The sequence below is a fragment of the Globicephala melas genome, chromosome 13 (genome assembly GCF_963455315.2).
Source record: "Globicephala melas chromosome 13, mGloMel1.2, whole genome shotgun sequence".
NCBI lineage: Eukaryota > Metazoa > Chordata > Mammalia > Artiodactyla > Delphinidae > Globicephala > Globicephala melas.
In genome coordinates, this window is record NC_083326.1 from 13,168,372 (window position 1) to 13,190,950 (window position 22,579).

The 22,579-nt window shown below is 50.5% G+C and overlaps 1 protein-coding gene across 1 annotated transcript in view; it reads left to right on the forward strand.

Moving 5' to 3' along the window:
• The first annotated feature begins 1,985 nt into the window (after window positions 1-1,985).
• Window positions 1,986-22,579, forward strand: part of ONECUT2 (one cut homeobox 2) — a 39,695-nt gene continuing 19,101 nt past the window's right edge. Inside the window, exon 1 of the mRNA XM_030868023.2 lies at window positions 1,986-3,228. Within this exon, the coding sequence (XP_030723883.1) occupies window positions 1,986-3,228 (1,243 nt within the window). The remainder of the gene's footprint in view (window positions 3,229-22,579) is intronic.

Consider the following 22,579-nt stretch of genomic DNA (forward strand, 5'->3'; position numbering starts at 1 on the left):
ATAAAACCTTTCTCTAGCGCCAGGGAGGCACATACAGTATTCCAGACTGTGTCCTTGTTTTCTTATCAAGTTTTCTCTAACAGCTGGAAGTTGTTGGAGGGGGCTGTCTTAAGGAGACCCCCTGCTCTTCTTTTGACAGCTGATCAAAAGAAAATAGGTCACGCTTCTCCAACTTACGTCCACCCTGTCCTTAATTACTGTCTCTTTAAACAAAGGCAACATCTGCGCAACCTCAGCTAGCTTGAATCTTCGCAGGCAAACAGAACGCAACCTGCTTCGGAAGAATCTGTTTCTTGTAAGGTTTTCAATGCCGAGTGGCTCTCTGCCTTCAACTACCCCCTCCACCCCAACCCGGGCCGCAGAAATCTCCACCTTCTCTCTACAACCCCGCTCCACTCCCAGTCGCCGACCAGGGGTTACTAAACAACGGCAATCCTGGGTAGATGAAGGTACACTTTTCAAAGCTGCGGCTTGCGAGCGTTCTAGAACTCACCAGGGCTCTGGTCTTTTCAGAAACAAGGTTTGAATATACAGATATGGGCTCCATGTCATCTATCCACAGCCGTAACCCAGGGCGTTCCTCTCCCGGGATTCGAAAGACGTGTGTGTGCGTGTGTGTGCGTGTGTGTGTGTGTGTGTGTGTGTGTGTGTGTGTGTGTGTTAGGGGGAAGATCCGCGAGTAACGTCCCGGACGTTTACATACTCCCTACCCCCAGGAGAAGTTTGCTAACTAAGGCATCGGCAACAACCCTGCTGTACACTACCCCCCTCCAGCCCCCGCCCCCTCCCACCACTCCTTTCCAACTCGCTCGCGCAGCAAGCATTTGGTCACCTTGAAACCGTAGCTCCTGGTGTTCTAGTTTTGTTTTGCAATCTAGCAGGGGCCCTTCTGAAGGCTCATAACTGAGAGATTTATGGGCTCGCCGGGTAATTAAATGATGTTATTGTGTTAACTTTGCAGGCATTACGGCGGCCCGCGCCGCGGGTGGGCTTGCGTCCGCCGGCCGCAGCTAGCAGGCAGCGAGGGCGCTTGAGTTCCTTCGCCCCGTAGATTCCGCACTCCCCAGTCTCGGGAATTTACCCTATATTAGAATACATTAGCGCCCGCATTTTTAAAGGCTAAACTACTGGCTCCCAGCTAGGGACGCTTGGGAAGTAGCTTGTTAGGAGACGTGGGATTGTTTTTACATCAGCACGTAGCAGGAGTTTTCCCTCCTGGCTTGCCTCGATAAAAGCTTTGGGGTGAAGCAACGGGAACTGAAGCAAAGCCCTTTAGCCCAGGTCGCAGCAGCTCCGGAGAGACACAGAGCGGCATCTTTAACGTAATTTCTCTCCCTCACTCGCTCTCTCGCCTCTCTCCCCACTACCCTCTCTTCCCCTCCCTCTCTTCCTCTCCTTGACGTTTGATTCCAGTGGCAAAGGAGGAAAAAAAAAAAAAAAAAAGCACAGAGCCGTCAGCCAAACGTGAAACGCGCGGCCCCGCCCGCTCCTCAGCCATTGGCAGCTGTGCGCAGGAGGCCCGCCTCCCGGGGCAGTCGCGGCCACGCAGTGGCTGCTCGCGGCGCCCATCGGGCACTGCCCCGCCCCGGGTCCGGGAAGGTAGGTTGGCTGCCCCGGCGAGCGGCAGAGCCCTTCTGGACAGCTCCCGCTCACCCAAACAGAAGACGTCGGCACCGGAGCGGGCTCGGACATGGCTAGGCAGCGCGCCGCCCCGAGCGGCGGGACTCGGTGATCCCTCCCTCCTTCCCCGCCCCCTCCCGTCTCCCGCACACACGCCCCGTCCGCCCCCACCCCACCCCACCCCCACCCCGGGCGCGCCCGCCCGCCCGCAGCCCGGGGCGCACACCCGCACGCACGCTCTCCTCCACACGCTCACGCACTCCCGCGCCCTCCCTTGCTCCCGCGGCAGAGCTCCGCCACGCGCGCCTTGCCAGCCCGCCGGCCACCCCCGCCACCCCCGCCGCCCCCGGGCCCCGATGGACTGAATGAAGGCTGCCTACACCGCCTATCGATGCCTCACCAAAGACCTAGAAGGCTGCGCCATGAACCCGGAGCTGACAATGGAAAGTCTGGGCACTTTGCACGGGCCGGCCGGCGGCGGCAGCGGTGGGGGCGGCGGCGGGGGCGGCGGGGGCGGCGGCGGGGGCCCGGGCCATGAGCAGGAGCTGCTGGCCAGCACCAGCCCTCACCACGCGGGCCGCGGCGCCGCTGGCTCGCTGCGGGGCCCGCCGCCGCCGCCGCTGCCGCCGCCAACGGCGCACCAGGAGCTGGGCACGGCGGCAGCGGCGGCAGCAGCGGCGTCGCGCTCGGCCATGGTCACTAGCATGGCCTCGATCCTGGACGGCGGCGACTACCGGCCCGAGCTCTCCATCCCGCTCCATCATGCCATGAGCATGTCCTGCGACTCGTCCCCGCCCGGCATGGGCATGAGCAACACCTACACCACGCTGACGCCTCTCCAGCCGCTGCCGCCCATCTCCACCGTGTCGGACAAGTTCCACCACCCGCACCCGCACCCTCACCACCACCACCACCACCACCACCACCACCACCAGCGCCTGTCGGGCAACGTCAGCGGCAGCTTCACCCTCATGCGCGACGAGCGAGGGCTCCCGACCATGAACAACCTCTACAGCCCCTACAAGGAGATGCCCGGCATGAGCCAGAGCCTGTCCCCGCTGGCCGCCACGCCGCTGGGCAACGGGCTGGGCGGCCTCCACAACGCGCAGCAGAGCCTGCCCAGCTACGGGCCCCCGGGCCACGACAAAATGCTCAGCCCCAACTTCGACGCGCACCACACTGCCATGCTGACCCGCGGTGAGCAACACCTGTCCCGCGGTCTGGGCACCCCGCCCGCGGCCATGATGTCTCACCTCAACGGCCTACACCACCCGGGCCACGCTCAGTCCCATGGGCCGGTGCTGGCGCCTAGCCGTGAGAGGCCACCCTCGTCCTCTTCGGGATCGCAGGTGGCCACATCAGGCCAGCTGGAGGAGATCAACACCAAAGAGGTGGCCCAGCGCATCACCGCCGAACTGAAGCGCTACAGCATCCCACAGGCGATCTTCGCGCAGAGGGTGTTGTGCCGGTCTCAGGGGACTCTCTCCGACCTGCTCCGGAACCCCAAACCGTGGAGTAAACTCAAATCTGGCAGGGAGACCTTCCGCAGGATGTGGAAGTGGCTGCAGGAGCCCGAGTTCCAGCGCATGTCTGCCTTACGCCTGGCAGGTAAGCCCAGAGGGTCTCCTGGAGCCAGGGTGCTGGGAGAGGGCTCCGGGGTGCCTGTGGCCCCGGGTGAGGGCGCTTAGCCACATCTCTGGTTCTCGCCTCCTCTCCACACTTCCTATTTCTTCTCTACTTTATTTCTTCTTCTGTTTCCTCTTTCTCCTCTCTTCTTTCTGTTCTCCCTTTCTCTTCTTTTCCTTCCTCCCTCCTTGTCTCCTGGGCTTCCTGACCGACCCCCACCCGCATTTTATTCGCGCTTTGGTCAACGTGCCAACTCTGCCCTCTCCTTCCGACCTTACCCAGTTGTGGGAGTCGCGATGGGGGTGCACCGTGTCCGCTAGGAGCCCTCTCTTTCCAGGACTCACAGGAAAGGGGGATTGCCTTTATTGGAAACCCTGTGCACTTGAACTCTTGCTTAGACAATACATTTCCAAGCTTGCTTAGGCAATACGTTTCAGTTTTCCAAGCTGCCTGGTCTCCCTGTATGGAGGCAGTTGGTGGGCTGGGGTGGGGGAGCGGGAGGCAAACTTGTTTGGTCACTGACAAGAGTCACAGCCTTGCCCACGCGGAGAACGGGTGACCAGGGTACAACAGCGCTTCCCGAGCCCGTTTCCAGCCTTGACATTGGCACGGGGACTTTATGATCGAAAGAGCAGGCTGGGGCCAGGTCCCTTGTCACTGCCCACAGTGAGGGGAGGGTACAAGGACGAAGGTTGGGACTGCCACATCCACCTCTCTGGGAGGACGGAAGATGAGCAACTAAGAGTAGAGAGCGTCCTGCCTCACTCGCCGGCCGCCCTTGCCCGGCTCCCAGCGTCTGCCAGGATTTGCCGAGGTTTGGGGCCTCCGGGAGAGACTGGGAGCTCGCGGGAAGAGGTGCAGAAAAAATTAAGATGCAGGTTAGTTAACGCATCTTGGCCGCGGGCTACAGGCTCCGCCTTTGCATTAAGCGGACGCTGATTGTGCGCGTAGCTCGGCGACGGGGAGGGCTTGCGGCCGGCGGGAGAGGACGGGTCGACGCATTGGTTACATTGTTCTGTAGCCGGCTTGGCTCTTTGTGCCTCCTCTAGCGGCAGAGCCGCGAGGTACAGCCCTCTATTGTTCTAGGAGCGCAGAAACCTCCTGCGTGGGCGGCGGGAACCAGAGAGAAAGGCGCAGCCGTGGCTGCGACTGGCACACAGTTGCGCGCTTTAGTGCGCACAGACCCAGCGCGGTGCGCGTGGCAATTGCGCTGCCCCCAGGACCCTGCCACGGGCCAAGAGGGGCAAAGTGTCCAGGCGCCCCACTGGGGAGGGCGCACGGTACCCGGACGCAGGCCGAGATGGGCAGCGTCTTTTGGATTGAGGCTGTCTCTCCCGATCGTCGGATTATCTGGCGGACAATTCGTGGTGGCAGTGATTTACATAGGTACGGGTAGTGGGTAGCGCGCGGTTCCGAGCCGCACACAACGCGCTTCCGGAGCTGTGAGCTCAGGCTTCCTCTCCGGCTCCCCGGGGCTATCCTCGCACCGCTGAGTCTGGTTTGTACGGTGCACTCTACTTACGCCGGACAGGGCTGGGGGGTGTGACAGGCAACGTGTTCGCCCAGGCTTGGGGAGGGGGCGTTTCCACTCTGACAGCCTCCGCCTTTGCCCGCTGTTGGAGGATTCGGATCTCCAGTCAGTAATCTCCCAGCAGTGTTGATCTGAAAAGGTAAAGAAACTAGACCCGCCGCCAAGGGCTTCCCCACATCGGTGGACTCCAAATAGTTCTGCATGGATTTAGAAACCTACTTTATCTTTCTCCTCATTTAGCTTTTTACTCTTCATCCTCTCCTACAATTTTCTCTGATTGCTCTTGGTTCCTCTCAAAGATTAAGCAGTGAATAGAGATTATCCGTGAAAAACTGGAAGCTTACTGACAATTCCAAACAGTGTGGTACCCCTTTATCTTAGGCCCCTGAAAAGGCCTCTAGTCCCTCACGGGTGAGCTTCAGCAAGGGCTGGCTTCTTGGGCACAGGCAGCTGGAAGAAACTTGGCAGCCGGTCTTGGGGAGGGGGGACCAGGGTAAGGTAAAGGCAGGATGACAGCTATTCTAGTCAGGCTGATCTCAGAGCGCTGCCGCCCCCTCACGCCTGTCCCGAAAAAGACAGAGATTTTTAAAACACGTGCCCTCTGCCAATGTATGTCTGAAAGTGATTTGGAAAGTAATGCTTTCCTGGCTAGCCGGTCTCAAGCATTTTTGCAACAGCATTGCTGGGATGGGGGAGAGTGTGGCATCCCTGGGGGACCCCAGTCCCACCACCCACCACGGGAGAGTCCCGGGGCCACTCCTCAGGGGCTGGCCTCAGGCAGCATCGGGGATTTTCAGAGCAGGAGCAAGAAAGCCCCCTCAGTGGGAGTCTGAAAGCCTCCTTCAGCGACTGGGAATTTCCTGCGAGGGACCCCGCTTTGCTCAGGCATTCAAATGTGTGTCTGTTTTATTACCCAGAGTTGAAAAGGGACAAAAGCTTTAGTCTTTTTATCTGGCCATTCGATCAGCAACTACAAGTGTGTTGAGTGGTTATTATTACATAGGAAGCTTTTCAGTTTGGGGTCAGTAGATCAGTCTCTTCAGACACTGATGCAGAAGCTGGGACTGGTATTATGTACTTGGAGCGCTAGGGGACAGGAGCAAATGGAGAAGAAAAGCTGAGCCCTTCTCCTCCAGGAGTATGGATCGGAATCTCGCCAGGACGCTGCCGAGGGCCCACACCGTTGAGCTCTGGGGGTTAAACAATCCCAGTGATTGTACAGGGCGGCTCTGCCTGACTCCCAGGCCCGAACCTCGCCGAGACCGACCAGCCCCCCATCTCATCGAGACCAGCTCTTTCTCTCTCTCTCTCTCTCTTTTAATTTCGCTTTCTCTTTCTCATTTTGGGTCTTGCCAGAGGTAAGCAGATAGGGGTTTGAGGAACCGCAGAGTTAAGATGCCTGATTTGGGCCAGTGTCGGCAACCGCACCCTTAGGTGAAGTACACCCCCATCACAACAGAAGCGCCGACCGCCTCGGTGTATCCACAGCCCGGGATAGCATTGCAAAAGGGAAGGGAGAAGATGGGGGAGCTCAGATTGCCTCAACAGTAGATTTCAGAGAAATGGGCTCCAAGTGCACGACTTCGTTCATAAAAGGTGGCGAGGGCCGAAACTGTTTGCAACCATGCGGGCTTCGGTCTCTTCCGTGGTCCCCGGATATGGCTCCGGCAGAGCAGTTTTTATTAACCCGGCAAGAGGCGGCGAGGACAAACTCCAGCGTGTTCAAGCACAAATCCTCAAGAGGCCTCTGAACTAAGCACACACGAACCTGGAGGGACCGAGAGAACCCAGGCAAGAAAGTGGATGGGCGCCTCGCGGAGGACGACCGAGGCCCCAGTGGCGGGAGTGGTTTCCTCCAACAACTGGAAGACAGAGCAGAGACCCTCCGACGACACACCCTGCCCAGGTTTCCGCCTTCTGTGAGCCGGGCTCCCGGGGCGGCCCGCCCCGAGCCTGCCTCGCGTCCCCGCGGCGAACAGACGCCCGGCCCTCCCCAGGCAGCAGCTCCCAGCGACCAGTCCGGAGCCACCTCTTGTTGAGGCAGCGGAGGGCCCTTAACCAACCCAACGGGATGTCGCCTGGGCCACCTGACGCCCGCGGCAGCGGAGCGTGGCCAGGGCACAACGCTGCGGCGCCTGCCAGGGGCACCACGTGCGTGCGCGGCTCCTTTTGGCGCCAGGGGACGTCCTCAGGCCACCCTAAGCCTAGGGACGGGGGCGGGGACCTCATCCGCAGAGACCCGCACCCCGACTCCCACCCCTCCCTCTGGTCAGCCTCTCGGCCGGGCTCAGCCGGTCTCTCCCGAAGGTTTAGTTCGGGATCCGAGCCGGAGAGGACGGATGTACCACGTCGGTACGGAACACAAGATGTTTTCTCCTGCTGGCTGGTCGGATTAATAATTGAAAAGCTCACTACCATCCTTGCTTGGTCAAGTCCCCGGTGCCTCGAGAACACCTTCCCAACTCACATTAGGGTGGGCGGGAGCTGGGCCGAGCCGGCGGGACGCGAGGGAGGTTAGTGAACGCGCGGGCGAGAAGTAGCCTGAGTCCACGGGCGCCCTCGATGCGAGAGGCTGCGCATTTATTTTTATTCCAGGCTTTCCACCATGTGGTTATGTCACTTTCTCAAACAAATGTGTATATGGAGGGAGATCGATGCTGATAATGTTTAGAAGATTAAAAGAGCATTAATGCTGGCAACAATAATGTTAACGTGTAGACCCAGATTTCATTGATCTGGAACTTGATCCGGCGCGTTTCCAGTAAGCCCGACGGCGCCCTCTTCCCAGCAGAGCGCTCGCCAGCGGCCTGGCTCCCCGGCGCTCCCGCCGCGCTGCTTCTGCAGCTGCAGGCGGGTTCTCAGGTCTGGCCGCTGCTTCACCCCGCGCGGCTCCAGCCTGCCGCTTCCTACTCGAGGTTTCCTGCTGTCGCCAGGCTGCCTGCCCTCTCCCCCGGTCCCCGCGCGCGCAACGCCGCTTTCTGCGCTCGCTGCCGCGGGCTCTGCGGGTGGTTCGGCGCCCGAGTCCTCTCGTGCTTAGCGTGCCTTCGCCTCTGCCCCGCGCGGCCCGCATCTGGTCCAGCAGGGCCGGGAGCAACTTCTTTCCTCCACGGAAACCATCCGGGAAATTTGGTCTCCTCTCCATATGCGGGAACGTCCAAGCCGAACTTTAGAAACGACGTCTCTAAAGAGAAAAACAAATATCAAATATTAACGCATATATGTGGGAACCTAGAAAAAATGGTACAGATGAACTTCCTTGCAAAGCAGAGCTAGAGACACAGACGTATAGAAACGACGTCTTTAACGCTGCCTGCTAACCTCGCAGCTTCCTGTTCCGCGAATCGCTCCATCCTTGTTTTCATTAAGAAAGAACATTCTCATTAAATGTTCCCATTCGCAGACTTTCTACGCTGGTGCATTAGTTGGACAGTTAAACGAGGCCCCAGTGACAATGGCCTGGGCTTCACCCCTCAGAATGGTCTGCTCTGGGCTAATTGGGTCACAACCAGAGAAGAATCTTGTTTCTTGCCCCGGCTGGTAAGAAACACCAGCCTGGGGAACTGCCCCACCCCAGCTCCCCTTCCCAGCAGCTGGAGAGATCTTCCCCTCTGAGACGCGGGACTCAGACCTGGCCCTAGTAGAGAGGTTTTCTCTGAGACACCTGCCTTGACGGGAAAAGAAAGAACTTCAGAGCTGTCCCTTCCCTCTGGCAGGAAGACCTCCACATCCTGCCAATGGCTCCTTTCGCCAAATGGCTTATTCTTCCAGAAGGAACACTAAGGTGGATGAAGGAAAGAAAGAGCTGGGACGGTAGTGGGGGTGAGATAAGAACTAAATTGTTCGGGTTTTTTGAAATTATAAATTCTCCAGTTTTAGAAATACTAAGCTTTTCCTTCAAGAGAAGGTTTCAACCTGGACGAAAAGGAGTGTTTTCCTTCCTTCTCCAACAACGAAATGAGAAAAAGGAGGAAGGAAAGGAGAGAGAAAACCCCCCAAATCTTGCGTTATTCTGCTTTGCCATGTGGCAAAGGGGAAGCAGTCATTTCTTTCTGTCCTCCCCAGAGATAGGGGTCATCTTCTTCCAGTGGGTTTCCTTAGAGAAGAGAGCTCTGATACAGCTCCTTGATTCCTAGTCCGAATGAGCCCTACCCCTCTTCTGAAAACCTACATTGAACTAGGTCCGGTGATCAGATACAGAAACCAAAAAGGGTGGCGAGGTTTCCTTTTGGTGAGGCAGACAGCGGGCCCCTCCCCTCCAGCTCCCGGTGAAGGGCTCTTAGGTTCTGGGAGGGGCAGGTGGGGTTTTGGAGGGTGGAATCTTAGAGTCTCCTCCAACCCCATCTTAGAATCCTAAAACAGGGCTGGATTCCTGGTGAATGGTGGGGGTGGGGCAGAGGGGAAACTGAGCCGCCCAGATTCTCTGTGTCTCTGAGAGCGGCCCCACTTCTCTCCAGAGACACGTGTCTGCCCAGAGGTAACAGGGGACCCTGGGCAGGGTTTACCTTCTAGAGCTCCAGGCCTGAACCCTGAGGGGGAAAGAGGCTGCCTCTCCAGCTTTCTTCAATCCAGAATTTCACTTCAGGGTCACCTCTTGGTTTTCTGGGCTCTAGAACCTGTTTCTAAAGGAAGATCAGACGAAGGGGGTTGAAGAGTTCTCAGGAAGAAGGTACTGGACGCCACCACACTATTGCTGGTGGCTGGTGTGGGTAGAAACTGTCTTGAGGGAAAGTGGTATCCTGTCGGGGGTATCCCTGGAGGAATGAAAACCTCAGAGGAGAAGCAGAGGGATTTAGTTTCTGGGCTCTTGCCAAAGGAAGGAAAATGAGGAGGGAATAAATAGAAATAATTGTCTGGATAAAGGGCCCTGGGGAAAAGGGTGAATATTGAGGAACCCTGGGCCTTAAACTTCATCTACCGATTCTGGATTATCCTTGTCCCCAACCCTCTCAGAGATCCTTGTTTTTCCTGACCTGGGGACAATTGCTTCCTCTGAGGGGATACTTTTCTTAGTGGGGAGAGACCACTATGAGGGAACCCAACAGGGACATTTATACTGTCAGGTACAGAGCCTGCTCAAGGTGGGCTGGGGGCCCATCAGCACCCCCTTTCATCACCCAGTCTGTCCCCCTAATGCACTTCAGTGCCTTTGGGAAAAGCTTGACTTTTGATTTCCAAGTTTCACTCCAGGTGAAGACCCTGAGAAGTGTACACAGGTTTTTGCAGGGGCAGGGCGGTAGCCTGGGTAGCTCAGCGCATCTGAGGCATGGCAAGGCATGGAAGCAGGCTGCGGGCTGTGCACACAGAGCTAGTCTCACTGGGGGAGAAGTGGACATTGTGGACATTGTTGTGAAAAACTGTCCAACGCAAATTGTCCCAGAGGGAAGGGAGGCTCTGCGTTCCACCTTGGCGCCTCTCTCGCCATTTGAAGATCCATTACTCTTCTGTAGAAAGCAGACTTTGTTTGGGTTGGAAGCACACCTCCAATGTAATTTAATCAGCATTGGACTTTGGCTCATGTAATCAAATATACATATACTTTCTCCTGCAGGAAGAAAAATAATTTCTCTGTAACTGGTATTGACTTGAAGTCATGTAATCTCTGGAAAGCATCACGTTTTTAAAGGGAAAGGTAAAATTAAGGGGGAAAGAACCCACGGTTTCAGTGGTTTGCCTTGTAATAGCTAAGAGAGCCAGTTACCACCTAAGAAAGGACAGAAGGAGAATTCTAGAGCTGAAATGCATGGGCCGCTCCAATTGTAGGTATCCCACTCCAGCTTCCTCTGTGTAGTCAACCTCCCAGATCTATACTGGTAGGAAACAAGGTTGACTGGCTCACCAGATCCTAGGAATTTGGGCTTTATGTTTATGATGGGTTGAGGCATCTTTGGAAGAGTCTGGAGCTCCATTGCTCCATTTTTTTCTGTCCTCTTTGGAGAGGCCACAGGCGGCAGCAGCAGGATCCCAGTGGGCAGCAAGCCCACTCCACCCCCAGGGCCTTGAGCCTTAAGCTCTGCCCTAGAGCATCCCCCTAGAGCAAGCTTGGACTCCCCACCCCCAGGGCGAGGCTCTGGGCTTTACCCAGGTTGGGTCTGTTAGGGAATCTGTTGTAAACACAGATCCATTGATTTGCATTTGTCAGAGAGTAAAGTTAAACCAGTGAAAAGAGAAGCCCTTACCCTTTTATGCAGGGCCAGGGAAACCTTTCCTATTGATCCTATTGATCCAACCTTTCCCTTTAAGGAAACCACATAGTTAAAGACCCTCATTCAATAGATTTACCCTTTGCGCTTGCGATATTCCTTTAAGTGTTCTCATCTAGGATAGCTGGGCATTAAGCCCACACTCCAAACCAAACAAAAATGAAAAGGGGGAAGGAGGGGAGGAGTCAAGAGGCAGAATTGTGGGAAGTGAAACTGAATCAGACTGAAATGTGTAATGACTTGGTTGGGGAATGTTTTTCTCATTCTTCTAAGATGACATGCAGGGATAAGGACAAAATAGATGCATTTAGCGATCTCTTCTTTTCTCTCCTCTTCTCTCTCTTTCCCTCCCCCCAAAACAAAATCTGTTTAGATGCTAGAGTAACAACATCACAGGAACATCAGCTACTGTAAAATTATTTCAATCAAGCCACTAGCTTGGTTCATTTACAGTGGTTCACTTAAAGGCAGTGATACTTCCACAAAAATTATTTTGGTTCATTTGTAGCAAATTGGGAATAAAATTGTCCCCAGAAATGCAATATTTTGGACTCTGTATATGAGCATGAACACTGAAGTCACTTTCAAAGAGAAGGGCTTGGAGTTGTGTGTCCTGATGGAAGTAGGTAGAAACCAGACCAGGAGTAGGGTACAACCTTTTCTTATTGAGCAGTGTAGATGGAACAGGAATTGCTAAATATTGCTCAGTACCCTTTGTGTTTGCAGAAATGAAAATGAAAGTCGCCTTTGTTTCCAGAACTGTTGGCATGATCCGTTTTATTTCTTCCTTGACCCTTTTTGTTCTGTAAATAACATCCATTTGTGATTTTTTTTTCCAACATGTTCCATGTGCTATTCCTAATTGGCTATCTCTTGGGTTGTGTTCAGACATTCATGTTTGTTTTATGTGATTGAAAAATATTAATGATTCCTTAGGTGAGCTAATGTATTTATCTGCAGAGTGAGTTCAAAGGGCAGAGTTCAGCTATGGTTCAGGTTAATTGAACAGGAAGCAGTGAGCTTTCCAGTCTGTGTTGAACAAGGGACCAGTTCCTTAAAATATCACACTCAGCAAACACACAATTTCAGTGTCTTCATCCTGGAGTCTGATGTAAGAGGCTCAGATCAACCTGGATTGCTTGTTTAAAAACCCAAAGCAAAGCACAGCAACTGCAACAAAGCCTCGAGTCCCCCTCAGGGAAGAAGAGTTTTCTCATTGGCTAATTGCTTTATTGGTAGCACTGACCTGCAGAGCAGCTGCAGGGGCCTGGATGAAGGCTTAGGCCTCAGAATAATGTGCTCCATTAGAACAGGGCAAGGCATTTTTTGTTTACTCAATTGGAGCTCCCTGCAAAGTGCCATTAACGCCGGCCCAACCGCATGCGTGTTGCAAAAGGCAAAGGTCACGCCAGTCAGGCTGTAGGCACAGCCAGCTCTGCCCTGGTGGGAGGGAGGGCATCCTGTTGGCACTGCCCTCTTCAAGCTTGGCCCAGCCCCATGGGCCCCTCCAGGGCTTTGACCAAAGCAAGCCCTTGCACAACTTGTTTGCATTTCCCAGTTGCTGAATCATGTTATTGATGATTACACAGTTTTGATCTGAGCACCGTCAATCACACATGAGAAAAAAATCCTCCCACTGACCCTCTCTTTCTTATTTATGTTCCCTTCATCATTGTGTATTATAGTAAATAGAATTGTGCGAACGGTGCTTTTTAGCAGAGTGCTTGGATCAAGAGGAAGACAGACCTCCAAACCTGGCTAGGGGGTTGTTTAGCAGAAAGGAAGTTTGAGGTGGAACCAGGAGCACAGTCAAGGCTTCTACCCAAAGCACCTTGAGCTAGAGTGCCACCTGCCAGGAGTCTTCTAACTGCAACAAGCCTTGCACCTCGAAGGCCCAGGCTCTTTTCTTCACTTTGTTCCTAGTGTCTCCATTCCCCACCCTACTGACCACTACCCGTATTTTCCTAGAAATTTCTTAGGGGACTTTCTTCTGGTCCTTTGGAACTCTAACCTCTGCCTCTCCGAATTCGTTGCCAAGGAGAAATCAGCGGTTTTGCTGTGGAGGGTAAAGGTGTTTCGCCCACCCTGCACAGAGGTAATAGTCTCCTGCTTGAGAGATGAGGGGCAGAGAAGGCAAAAAATATCTGTGGGAGAGAAGAGGAGTGGTTATGTATGTAAGAGAAACGGCTCAGTTGATGGTGCCAGTGAGGGTGGTACCAACTGTAAGGTGCTCTGCAAAGGCAAAGTATTGTACGAAGGAGAGGGGGTGAGAGAATTACTATGGGCAGGGAGGACATCAGGAAAGGGATATGCCAGATCGGTGAGCCAGAGGTGGGCTCTGTGAAACCCCCTGGGAAGAGAAAAAGTGAACCAGCCATTTTGTAGTTCCAAAGAAGTAAACCAGTGAGCTACACTTGGAGCCAAACTGTGGCGCTGGCTGTAGCTCTGTGGGCGGCAGCTGTTTCCAGACTTGCCTCACGTGGATCTGGGTCCGGAGCCCCTGACAGCTGGTCGCCTGTGCGTGGGTTGCTGCCTCCACGCCTCGATGCAGGCTTCAGCACCACGAACAGCGCCACGGAGGGCCCTGGCAGCCAGCGCGCCCAGTCCGGGTTCTGAGCAAGTTGGCATCTCACCCCAGAGAAGGGAGGTGGGTCCTCTACCGGGTTAAATCCGGGCAGGACCCCGATCAGTAGCTCCAGCTCTCTAGATCTCGGAGCCCCAGACAGAACAGGACCTCAGATTTTCCTCCCTCGGCCCGTGGCTTCGTTTCTCTGTGGGAGGTCAGCGATAATAAAGGGAGAGGAGGCGATGGCGGTGAGAGGACAAAAGATGCTAAAGGACCCTTTCCTTTCCAAGAGGAAGAACATTACCTCTGTCGGGGGCGGAGGGATTGAAATGTTTTTCTCCATGTTCCTGGCTTCTGCAGGCGCTGACTGCTACTCTCAGCACGGTATTTCAGATTGAGTGTTTCCTTTCAAGGTTTATGGTCTGGCTGCCCTTCACACAAATATACAAAAACGGATTTCCCCTCCCCCCCCACCCTTGCCTCCACGTGAGTTTTGCAAACATGGTTTTCATTAGATGAAGCAAGATTCTCACATTATATCAGCAGTAGTGTTGCCAGGCTACCTCCAATAAATCTAGAAAGTGGGTTTGATTTCTTTAGAGTTTTCCTTGATGGGGCTGTCTTTAAGAGGAACCTCTCCACCGCTTCTGTGGGCCAAGGGTTGTGTCACTTCCACGAGGCCACACAACGGAGTCACATGGCCCTGGCCACGGTGAGAGCTGACATTAGGCACTGACCCCTGACTCTGGCTGTTTTCATTCAGTAGCTCTGCTTTATTTGTGTTTTTATTACAGAGAAAGGAGGCAGGTGGGTCCTTTTGGTCTGTGATTAAGCACAACTCGCATCTCTTTAGGTTTCTAGTAAAATGGCCCTTGACTTCCCAAAGCTAATTAAAATGTAAACCTTTTGCTTTATATCAAGAAACTTTCGTTCAAGCCTAATTTATTGTTAAAGTGGTTCTCAGGGAGGTGGAGCATAGGAACAGACAAGTGTATCCCTTTTAAACAGAAAGTCAAGGGCATGATAGATGAGATTTTCTTCCCTGTGACAATTCATCTTTAAATTCCAAGTGGCTCTTGGATGAAAGGAAGAAAATTCAGCCCCAAACAAAACAAATCTGGTAGAGCATTCACTCTCAATGTTGAAAAAAATCATCTTCTGTGTCTAAATACCTAGACTCTTGCTCTATAAATGAGCAGGAACATATTTGAATTAGATCTAAGAACTGGTTTTAAATCTATTTGATAAACTCTGATTAAAGCAGTCTCTTCAAGTCCTATGATCTTTGAATTTGCAGGCGTGCATTTCCTAGTAGTTGTTGGGTTACACTATCAAAACCTTTTCCGGTAAAACATGGATTTGACAGTAAGCAAAGCCTTTTTTTTCAAGTCTATTTTATATGCATCACTGCATCTTATTAAAATAAGGCCATGTACTCTGCAAGGCCTTATACTAAATGCATTTCCTTTCTAGTGAACTCAATGTGGTTTTTAAAAGATATTTTGAGAAGACTGCAGTGTAAACAGTACCTCCCCAATAGTCTTCTTTGACTCCAAATACTAAAAAAAAAAAAAAAAAGGTGTGGATTCAAATAACTTTTTGTGTTTCTGAAACAGAGTGACAGATTTCCAAATCTAAAGGTTTTTTTTGTTTTTAAGTCTTGGATTCAGATGCCTCCTAACGTATACCAGAGTTTGTATCAGTTCATGTTCAAGGCATGAGGGTGAATTCCTTAGTCACTCTTGATGGTTAACCCCTCTCATCCTTTTTTTTTATTATTGTTCTGAAAAGGAAGAGACACTCTTCCTGTTGAAAACCAATTCTTTGACCTCATTGTGGGCCCCTGCCTCTTCTACCTTCTCAGAACCCAATCCCTTCCTGTGTTTATAACCTCTTCTTAGCATTTTCCCATCTGAATTTTTGTGCTCCAGACTCTCCTATATTTTTTTAATGCTCCCCCAACACCTGTTCCAACTTTAGCTCTTCCCTCCCTTCACTTCTAGAAAGAGTTGCTATAACTCAGTCTCCGTTTTTCACCTCCCCTTTCAGTCCCAGGCCTTTGCTGTCTCATTCTGGCCACTCCTGTTTGCTAAATCTGCTCTTACCAATGTCACTGTTGAGGTCTTTGTAGCTAAATCCAATGGATGCTTCTCAGTTCTCATCTTAACTTGGCCCCTCCGTGGCATGTGACACACTCCTGAGCATGCTTTCTGAAATACCGTACTCTCTAATTTTCGTTTTTGGAATCCTGGCTATTGCCTCTCGGTCTCCTTTCTGGACTCCCTCCATTTAGCTCAGCGTTCAGGCCTAGGCTATTCTATTTATTCATTCATCATACTCACCCTGGAAGATTGCATCTGTTTGCTTGTCATCCTGCTACGCTGAGGACTTCCAGGTCTCTCTCCAGCTCTGATATCTCTCCCGAGTTCCAGGACCCTGTTTCCTTCTGCATCTGGACATCTTTGCCTGGGTGTCCTCAAACTCAGTCCATCTCAAAGTGAACTCATTCTTCTTAACCCCCAGCCCCCATCACCACCACCACCAAATATGAGTCTCTTCTTTTATTCTCTCTCTCTCTCCGTAATAGCATCTTGTACACAGAATCTCAAGCCAAAAACCAGGAAGTCAACTCAAACGCTTTCCTTTTCCCCCAGGTCAGCCATACTAGCCATGTGGACTATACCTCCTAAACATCTGTCTCTATCCCCTCCACTGCTGCCCTTGTTGGAGGCATCGCCAATTTCAACAGCCTCCTGACTGGTCTCCCTATCTCCAGTCTTGCCTTGTCCCATCCATTTTCCAGCCTTAAGCCACAGTGATTTTTCTGGAACCCAAATCTGACCACAGTACACTGTTGTTTAAAACTCTTTGTTAGCTCCCTTTGACCATTGGTGAAGGTACAGATCCCTGAGCAGGATAGACTAACCCCTGCTCACCTCCAGCCTCATCTCCCGTCACTCCACCCATTTACTCTGCGCGCAAGACATGCTAGCTCCTAGCTCCATGCCTACTCCTAGCTCCTCAAACACACCAGGCCATTCCTTTAGCCTAGAACACTTTTCCCCTCACTCAGCTAACCTCACCTCAAAATCGTGGCTTAAAGTTACTTGTCTTTAAGAGAAATCGTGGCTTAAAGGTCTAGGAAGTTTTCTCTGGTCTCCTAAATTGGGGTCTCCCTGGACTACCTCTCCCATTTCACATAGAACACAGATAGGTATCACCTGCTTACTTGTCAGTGTCCTTCCCCCGCCCCAGATTGTAGGTTCTGTGAGACCAAAGATTGGATAGAGCATGTGATAGGCAGCCAGTAAATATCCATGAATAAATTAATGAATACCTTTACATGACATTGTTTCTGCCCATTTTACTCCCCCAAGTTAGTGGATGGCATTCGAAAAAGAATCATCAGTGTTGGCGCATCATTTGGAGATAGTATTTCATATTTCATGATATCGGGTTCTCACTGATGTCATTTGCCTCCTAAGCTAAGATACTACATGTATGTATGAGTTTTAAAGGGAATCTTGAAGTGGGGTTAAATCTCCCATCCGAAGTTTCAGACTAGTATCTCCAGTGAGGTGTGGGATGTGAAACGATCACTAAACACTAGACTAGGGTGTTACCAGTTGACTCTAGTCTGCCAAGGTAACCTGCTCGAACAGGTAGTTCTTGCTGTCCTGCTCATACATTGCCCTCTTCGCCACATCGATGTCCCTGCACGCTCTCTTCCTGCTGCCCGAAATGCCTTATCTCATCTGTCCCTCTCCAGATCGTCCCCGGCCACCACCTTAGGTCCTCCATCTCTGAACATTCCCAGCAAACTCTAGCCCATTCTTTTTTCTCCCTTTGCTCAACTCTGGTTGCAGTCATCTGTTCCAAACTGCATAGCAGCTTCTTAGCTGGGGTCTTACACCCCTCTCTAGATCTCTCCTGTATCCCTTCCCTGTGGCTCTGGAGGGGAGATGCCATATCCTTGTGCCTCCCACAGCTGCTGGTCCATGGCTGAGCACAGAATAGGCATTTTTTTTCAACTGAGTCATTTAATGCATTCCTGCCATTTTTATGGACTCCCCTAATTTCAGTCACTGGGTTGGGGAGGTGTGGGTGTTAGGGTTTTTTTGTTTTGTTTTGTTTTGCGGTACACGGGCCCCTCACTGCTGTGGCCTCTCCCGCCGCGGAGCACAGGCTCTGGACGCGCAGGCCCAGCGGCCATGGCTCACAGGCACAGCCGCTCCGCGGCATGCAGGATCCTCCCGGACCGGGGCACGAACCCGCGTCCCCTGCATCGGCAGGCAGACCCTCAACCACTGTGCCACCAGGGAAGCCCGGGAGTTAGGTTTTGTATGTCTACTTATAGCTGGCATTCTTTTCTAGACTCTACTCTTTTTCTTTTGTTTTGTTTTGGTTTTTTTTTTACATTTTTAGCCTCTACTCTTCAAATGGGAGTGTTCTTTTTTGTAAATATTTTGATCGTTGACAGAAATACTTGCTTACACAGTCAAAAATAGATTCCTGAGTTAACCTGAAATGACACCTAAGCTTAATATGGGGAAAACAGTGCTCATGATGGCTTGGTAAATAACAAAGGTGGTTCTGCTTCCACACACAGCTGAAAATGTTACCATTTTAGAATATTTGAGGCTGCAAACACATCAGCAAATCAGAGGGACTATTTTCCTCTTTTAAGTCATTTTAATTATCAGTAAACCAAATTTGTATTTAAATGGCAGTAACTTGATACGGTACAAATTCCTAGATTTTTATTGACTTAAATTTACCTGTAAAGAAAAAAGCCAGAGGTCAACATTTTTTAAGTTTACCCTTTTTCTTTCTCATTTCCTTTTATTTTGGCAAATGAGTACGTAAAGTTATTTGAGGTCTTTGAAACCCAGTAGTTCAAAGGTTTTCAGGGATATACACAGTTCTGCCTACATAGTACTGATCTAAGTAATTACACATGGACAAAAATTAACTAGCGTTTTTCACCTTTGATTTTATTGGAATTTTAAGATTTGAGTGAATAAATCTCACTTATCTTCATAATATCCATACACGATTGAGTGAAAAGAGGTTTTACCATTATCTCAACTTTAGTGAGAAACTGAAACTAAGATAATTTGCTGTACCTCTTAGGTGGAAATTATACGTTGCCTGGAGATTTTTTTTTTACAGTTACATTTTGACATTCATATTACATGAGTAACAAACTATGAAGACCAAGCATATATGAACAGAATGTTTAAATTAAGACATTCCAGACCTTTTTTTAAAAATGCCTTTAACTGAGTGCTTTGCTGTGCTGCATGATAATTAGGTATGCTTGGTAAGCAGTTGGCTTCAGTGACTGTCATCTGTGCGCCTTGTGTAGCCAAAACAAGTTTCCACTGACACAGAGGCAGAGACAGGCAGGGGTGGGCAGAGCAAGAGGCAGCTCTGAGGCCTCTCTGAAGAGCCTTGAGCCCTTATTCAGAGGCCGCCCTCTTCTCTGGCTCGGGTACCATGGCCTGGACATGCCATGTCCAGAAAGACCACACACTCCTGTTTTCCCTTCTTCCTGGTGCCTCATCTTCCATCCTCTGCCATCGTCCAAAGGAGTTAGGTGGGACCTGGAGGAGAACTGCTGAGGTCACCCTCCCTGACCAGTTCTCCACTTAGAGCCTCGGACTTGGGCTTCCCTAGACAGATTCTGGAAAGTCAGTTAAAAGGGCAGAGTTGGGGGTAGGTAGGGATTGGATTGGAGGGGAGAGGGAGGAAAATCTACAGTAGAGATAGGTGGGCTTTTCTACTGGAAGCCACACCAACTCAGGAGCCCAAGTATTCTGCCTCCTTAGAGCTCCAGAAGTCCCTAGGGTATGAGCATCCCTATCTGAGATGGGGAAGGAGCCCCAAGCTAAGAAGAGAGGGAGTGTGTGACAGGTCCTGGGAATAGTGTCTGTAGGACCCAGATCCTTCTATCCTAGGCTGTTGGGAAGGGATTGGAGGCACCAAGCATTCCTTTCTCCCTGCCTCTTTCAGAGCTGATCTTATAGAAGTAGCAGCAGAGTAGCACAGCAGAACAAACGATCTTTGGCTTTGGAGTCAGACAGGCTTGGATATTAATTATAACTCTTCCATTTACTAGCTCTGATTTAACCTCTCGGGGTCTCAGTTTCCTCCTTTATAAAATGGGAATAGTATGTCCATCTCGGAGAACGATGTAAGTATGAGAGATGATCTGTATAAGATCATTGTTAGGTAACGGGCTGATCAGCTGTCGTCAGGACTTTTCCACAGAATTCCTTGCCTAGAGTGATGATCTGAGGGATAAGACGGCCTTGGATGTTGGGGAGGAGGAGAGAAAGGATATAAGATACAGATTTTATTGAACATCTATTATGTGCTATGTATCAGTTACCTATTGCCATAATAATACTAAGTAGCAAACCACCCCAAAACTCATGGTGTTTAACAATAAGCATTTTCCCTACCCGCCTTCCCCCTTGGTAACCATAAGTTTGTTTTCTACATCTGTGACTCTGTTTTGTAAATAAGTTCATTGTACCATTTTTTAAGATTCCTTATATAAGCGATATCATGTGATATTTGGGGAGGAAGAATAAATTGGGACATTGGGATTGACATATACACACCACTATATATAAAATAGATAACTAACAAGAACCTACTGTATAGCACAGGGAACTCTACTCAATATTGTATAATGACCTGTATGGGAAAAGAATCTAAAAAAGAGTGGCTATTTGTATATGTATAACTGATTCACTTTGCTATACAGCAGAAACTACCACAACATTGTAAATCAACTGTACTCCAATAAAAATTAATTTACAAAAACAATAAACATTTTTTTCTCAGATATCTGCAGGATTCAGCTGATCTAGGCTGATCCCAGCTGGGTTTCCCTTTGTGGTTTGGCTGGCTTGATCATGCATCTGTGGGTGGCTTTGTTCCATGTTTCCTATCCTGGGACCACTGGAGTAGCCTGGGTATGTCCTCACGACAATGACAAAGGGCAAAGCACAAGCAATAACATTCCATTGGTGAAAGCAAGTCACATGGCTGAGCCTAGAGACAGAGTAGGGGGGCACTACCAGATTCCATGGCAAGGAGCCTCGTACAGGAAAGGGGGAATTGGAGTTTGAGGGGTTTGGTATTTTTTGCCATCTACCTCTTACCACATATTTTAGCTCACTTCCATTCTTGCAGGAAGTCATTCCTATGGTTGGGATAGGATAAGGACAGCAGATTTGGCAACGAATAGGAAATAAGTGTGGAAGTATGTCAAAACCCTTTATTACTTTATACTTTATACAAGTAACAAACTATGCCCAGCTTGTTAGAAGCCATGTTTCTTCGTACTAGGCTGATCTGTGGCCATGCCTGACCTTCCCCCTAGATGGTAGCAGGCAGGGAGCCCGGCTTTGCTCTCCTTCATCTTCCCTCTAGTACTGGCCATAGTTGGCACTCAGTAAGTGCAGGTGATCCCCAGGGTCACACAGCTCTGGTGTCCTAACAGGAGGTCCCTTCTAGCCCCACCAGATGACCACATGTACCTCTACATGTATTTTAAAATAAAACTTCATTTTAAACCTTTTTGTTTTTTTTTTCCACTGAAATAACCACCAACCATCTGAGGCACAAAAGTCTAAATCTGGGCTTCCCTGGTGGCGCAGTGGTTGAGAGTCCGCCTGCCGACGCAGGGGACGCGGGTTCGTGCCCTGGTCCGGGAAGATGCCACATGTCGCGGAGCGGCCGGGCCCGTGAGCCATGGCCGCTGAGCCTGCGCGTCCGGAGCCTGTGCTCCGCAACGCGAGAGGCCACAACAGTGAGAGGCCCGCGTACCGAAAGAAAAAAAAGTCCAAATCTGTTGCCTATAGAAGTTAAGCCATCCAATCCAGATCTCCATTATTCTGTGCAGACAACATCCAAACGATGCCAGCACTTTATTCATTTTACCAATGAATACAGAAGCAATTTGGAAGTGATATCAAAAAGATCAAGCGATTTACTCATTTGTGACTCTAACAATGTCTAAGGTTTGTTGAGGGTTGTTTTGGGTTTTTTGTTTTTTTAACCTTAGGTTCTATTTCTGGCATGCTTTTATTTTTTTAAATCATAAACAGTGTTAAAAATACTGGACGGGTTTTGTCTTGATTCTTAATGTGGGTGTTAAGAGATGCCTTCCATTAGTGAGTATGCCTCAGATAATGTGTTTATTTGCATCTTCCTTCCTCTCTGCCTGTCCCCTAATGGTCTGGTACACAGAGGGCTACTTGAGCTGATTTACGTGGACCTCGGTTGCTCTCATTTGCGCATACTTAATTCAGAGAGGTGATCATATTGATTTCCCAAGCCCACTTTTCAAGACACTGTACTAACATAGATATCTTAGCAGCTCTAACTACATTGTCTGAAAAGGAAAACATTTTAAACCTTTGGAAGCAATTTTGATGGACATTTCATTGTGTTCTCTATTACTTACCTAATTAAATTTCCTTCACATCGAGGTCTGTTTAAAATTCAATTGAGAAATATTTTCGAGTTCCATTGGGCAGATAACTTTGTTTAGCTGGATTTGTTCTGCATGCATATGAAATGGCACCCTACGAATCAATGCCCAGTGCTTATACTTCCCATGGTTGTGAAGAAATGACACCCTTGTAGGCAAGTGTAGTCTCCTGTTATTCATAACAAGCTGTCCCTGGTTACTGAACTTGTTCACCCTGTAATTCCAAAACGTCCTTGTGTTTTTGTGCCTGTGGTTTGGCAGGCTGATTTATTCGAATTCTGAGCATTGTGAACGAAACCTGTAACTTCTTTCATGGATTAGCTGGAGTACCGGAATTCCTGTTTGCAAGTTCAGAGTCCAGCTCAAGGCCACTTGCCCCCTTTAGGGCATACAAAAGTCTTATTTGCATAGCGGAGGTGGGTAGAATTCCAGATTGAGTTTGAAAGCAAATAAGGTTATCGGTCTGAGGAGTCATCCCCAGTGGAAGAGGTGTGATTCCTGATGTTTTGTATCTTTGGAAGCAAAAC